A 4188-nucleotide genomic window follows, 5' to 3' on the forward strand; every position below is an offset into this window, starting at 1 on the left:
TATATTAAATGCTTGATAAACAAGAGACAATTAGCATAACACAGAAATATCAAGAACTGCGGCTTCTACAAATTTATGAATACATGATACATCAATTAAGATGTAAACGGTACCTTCAGTAGGTCAATGCATCAAGATCGCTCTCCTCGCTTTCCTCCTCTTCTGTCTCGGCATAAAACTCAAAAGAAACACAAGAAACCCAATTCATCTCAAACAAAGCCCACATCAAATCGAACCTCCAAATCAAAACATATCAAATCCTACCTTCATATCATATCACTTTCCTACCTTCTTATTTACAACTAGGGTTAGGATTTAGTTTGGGATTTCTGAAGGGCGGAGGAGGGCACCATAGTTTTTAGGTTTTTGAAACGAAAACGGGAAGAAAAAAAATGTGGGGGCATTCTGAGAGGGAGAGTTTAGATTTGATTGGAAGTTCAAAATTTTGGAGATCGAAAGGAGATTTGGATTTGGATTCGGAGAAATATGGGATTCGCGCGAACGGAGAGACAAATAGCAAGTAGGTCAGCGGCGGCAGCACGTGATACATGTGAGAGTAATGGGGATTGGTTGCTGGTGCCATATCAGCCGATGGAACCCGAGAGTTACCCGCCAAATTTGTGCATTAGAACATCCAATTTTTGGTATAATGACGAATGAAATTTTCCATCAAAAAATGAATGAAAGCATTAGAATCTTTTTCCGTTTTATATTTTTGGCAGTATATCCATCCCTAATGTAAGAGAGAATAAGGAGAGATAAACTCAATTTTTGCCTTTACACCCGTCTTCATATTATTTCCAACTATTATTGACCTCTAGGTGAATAATAACAAATTATTGCATTGGTTATGTATTTTTTCTTTCAGGTATTCTGAAATAACTGCAATAAATATTTGGGGGTTTTACAAAAACAAAACTTTCAGCGCACACTGAACACACCATGTAAATCCATTCTTTTTGTAAGCAACAAGTATAAACAGTATAAATACAAGTTTAGGTTGATGAGAATTGGATAATCCTATCCAGCATACGAGCTTGTATGACAAAGTGAGACGCGATTAATTCAATGTTAAGTTTAAGCTTTTACAAGCATTCGCATTGTCATGGAGATTAACTAGGTACATGAACCATTTTCATTAGAGCGATGGACGGGTTAAAAAAGAAAAGGTTTATTCCAGGAACACAGATGCATAGAGTACCAAGTATTAGAGGTGGTTCCTTATGATCAGGCCACATGCTTTGAAAATTAATACACAGTCCAGATTTCAGCTTTCAGACATTGTTTAGTAAGGTTCCTAATAATGGAACTCCCCTCGAGTCGTGCTCAGCTTACTCAAACAGCCAAAGGGAATAATACCTAATGAGAATGGATCAAAAGTAAGATTTTCTTCTATTCCTTTCTAAATGACAAATACTAGATACATCATACATCGGAACTACCAAAATTTGGCATTTCAGTGAAAAAGAACAGAAAGGTTCAGAAAGAGATACATCATACATCGGAACTACCAAAATTTGGCATTTCAGTGAAAAAGAACAGAAAGGTTCAGAAAGAAAACAATGTCATGCCGCATCCTAAAACATTGTTGTTAAGAACAACCATTGACATAATACATACAATTTGTGTTAATACACCAAAATGAACAAGACTTCCATCTCCTTCTAAAGTTAGATGTGCTATCCTCAAGCTGAGATGAATTTAGAAGCCTTCAAAGTATGATGTCGGAATCTCCAAGGGAGGAACCAGCGTTGTTACAAACTTGAACTGCTGAAATAAAACAGGCCCAAATCAGTCAAATGCCTTGAAATTTTGTAATATTCAAAGGAATTGGTCGATAGAGGTTAAGATTTTTACCTTGTGCTGCTTGTATTTTTCTCTGACGGCAGTCAGAGAGGACTTTTTCTTGTTCAACTGCAAGTCATGCAAGGCTTTGATGCAATCCTTTAGATCAGACAGCTTATAATTTGTTTGTTGTTGCAACTTTGAGCTCTGCGATGAGATTCTAGACAATTTAGAACAACAAAAAACATATATTAATAATAAACAGGATTAAAAAAAGTTTCAATCAGCTTTTACCCAAGGATGTGAATCTGGGAGCAAGGTTAATCTCGCGAGAAAGACAGCAGAAGCAGCAACAGTGGATGGCAAAAACTGTACACATCCATAATCTACTAGACTTAACTCAGCAATATAATTGGCAAGAAACTCCAGATTCAAATCATTATACTGCAGATAAATTTTCAAAATAACTATTAATACAAGAATCAAGGAAATGATACTAAATGCAAAAATTTTGATAAAAAATATAGTCCAACTTACTTTGCTATCATCCAGACCAGCCTTTATGAACCTCCTACATAAGATAAAATTTTAACAGCAATTAGCACAAATGCAGTAACGCAAAGAGACTCAGTAAAAAAAAGTTGGGATTAAACCAAGATCCAGTACCTGAGAAAGGTTTTGATGGTGGGATTGCCCATCTCAAAATTGAGAAACTTCAGTATATCAGACTCCATTTTCACCACCTGTGCACATAAATGCACAAATTTACCAACTTATTCCACAGGATCTCCAGTAGTAAGAAATATTAATTGCCCATAACACGAAGCAAAGGTTACCTCTTGCTTGGTGTATGTGTTATCGGTTATGTAACAGAAATCTTCCACATGTGGAGGAGTTATCTCTTCATACTTCCTACAATCATTTCACCAAAATGATCATTCAACATGGAAAAAGCAAACAAAAGCCCCTAAATTAAGAAATGTGGTCAAAAAGATACGTACGAGGCAATTAGCATAGCAGAAACACCAAGAAGCTGCAACTTCTGCCTGTTGAGCACATTCGACGACAGATACCGGTCGATATACGAAATTGTGAGATAGAGGGTATCGGAAGCAAGCTTATACTCCTCGGCAACCTCAATCAGCCAATCCACCAAGATCCCTCTCATGTTTGCCGTAACATCAGTCTGAACCTTCTCGATAAAATTGACCATCGGCCGCCTCTTAGCCTCCACCTGAAGTCAAAACAAATCGAACAAACCCATCTCAATTCAAGCAAAAGCCATGTCAAATCCACAGTCAAAATCAGATCTTGACGATCTCTTACCTCCATCGACCGCAGATACTGGTGGATGTCGGTAGCGTAATGCGGGCACATTTGGGGGTCATCGAGATCGGAATGAACGGCCTCGTCGGCCGCCGGAGGTAACGTTACAGCCTTCTTCGCCTCTTCCTTCTTCTTGCTCATTCTAGTCACAGGCTTCGCCGGGGCATTGGTTGAGATTGGGATCTCGGCAAGGGCAGTCCGCTTCCTTTTGGGGTTGGAGGCCATGGGCTGGGCTTGAAGAGAGGCGGCGGACCTCTTCTTGGCCTGGGCGCGAGTGAGGCGGACGCAGTTCTCTTTGTCCGCCATGGCCTCCAAGAACTAGAGATTTAGATGCTTGATGAGAGAGAGAGGGACAAGGTTGAATGAGATGAGAGGAATGGAGAATGGAGAAAGGGGAGGGGGGGTTTTAGAGAGAGGGATTGGAGAGGAGGGAGTCCGCCATTAGAAAAAAGTTTGGATTTTGAAAAGAAAAGGTCAGAAAAATTTTTTGGGGCGCGCTCTGTAGGAAGTTTTGGGATTTGGGGATTTTGTGTGTTTTTTTTTTGAAGTCTCAGGGTTTTCGATTTCGAGGGAGGGGGAAGAATTGGTTTTGATTTTGGTTTGAAAGTTCGAAATTTTGGAGGAATTCGGGCTCGTTTAGGCGGGGGGAATCCGGGATCGGGCAAGCCCGGACGAAATCGTTCGTATCTTGGGTTCGCTCGAGATACAGTTTGATCTGGGTCCTCCAATTGCTGGTTTAGCTATTCATCTAACTAGTATGGACCCCGTGCAAAACACGGCCGTTTATTTTTTTATCATTGTATTTTAAATTTGTGTCTCTCTAAGTTTTAATACATTTGATTTGATTATTATATTCTTAAAATTTAAAATTTAAAAATATATAAAATATATGTTACCAAAATTTTTGTGATCTGACGCTTATACATTCGTCTACATTGATGATTATTCAGATTAATTTGAGGCTTGCGTTGAGGAATAATTCAAAGCAGTATATGATGGTTAGGGGTGGTTGAGGAATAATTCAAAGCAGTATATGATGGTTAGGGGTGGAAACAAACCAAATATTTAATAAACAAT

At 38.8% G+C, this 4188-nt stretch overlaps 1 protein-coding gene and 1 long non-coding RNA gene across 3 annotated transcripts; one reads left to right on the top strand and one right to left on the bottom strand.

Moving 5' to 3' along the window:
* Nucleotides 1349–1659, top strand: LOC109822220. The gene is made up of 2 exons (XR_002242058.1): nt 1349–1477; nt 1547–1659. It is a non-coding gene; the product is annotated as an uncharacterized LOC109822220 (long non-coding RNA).
* LOC109822219 (cyclin-A3-1-like) lies at nt 1546–3670 on the bottom strand. 2 transcript variants are annotated; one of them, XM_020388387.1, is made up of 8 exons: nt 3112–3670; nt 2787–3019; nt 2622–2697; nt 2452–2528; nt 2323–2356; nt 2080–2229; nt 1858–1992; nt 1546–1767 (listed from the first exon to the last, which is right to left on the bottom strand). In XM_020388387.1, exons 1-8 carry the CDS (start codon nt 3415–3417, stop codon nt 1702–1704), a joined length of 1077 nt encoding a protein of 358 aa, XP_020243976.1. In that variant the 5' UTR covers nt 3418–3670; the 3' UTR covers nt 1546–1701. The 2 variants fall into 2 exon arrangements, with proteins under 2 accessions (XP_020243976.1, XP_020243975.1); XM_020388386.1 differs by having other exon boundaries at nt 1546–1770; nt 3112–3669.

Source organism: Asparagus officinalis, chromosome 8, assembly GCF_001876935.1.
Source record: "Asparagus officinalis chromosome 8, Aspof.V1, whole genome shotgun sequence".
Taxonomy (NCBI): domain Eukaryota; kingdom Viridiplantae; phylum Streptophyta; class Magnoliopsida; order Asparagales; family Asparagaceae; genus Asparagus; species Asparagus officinalis.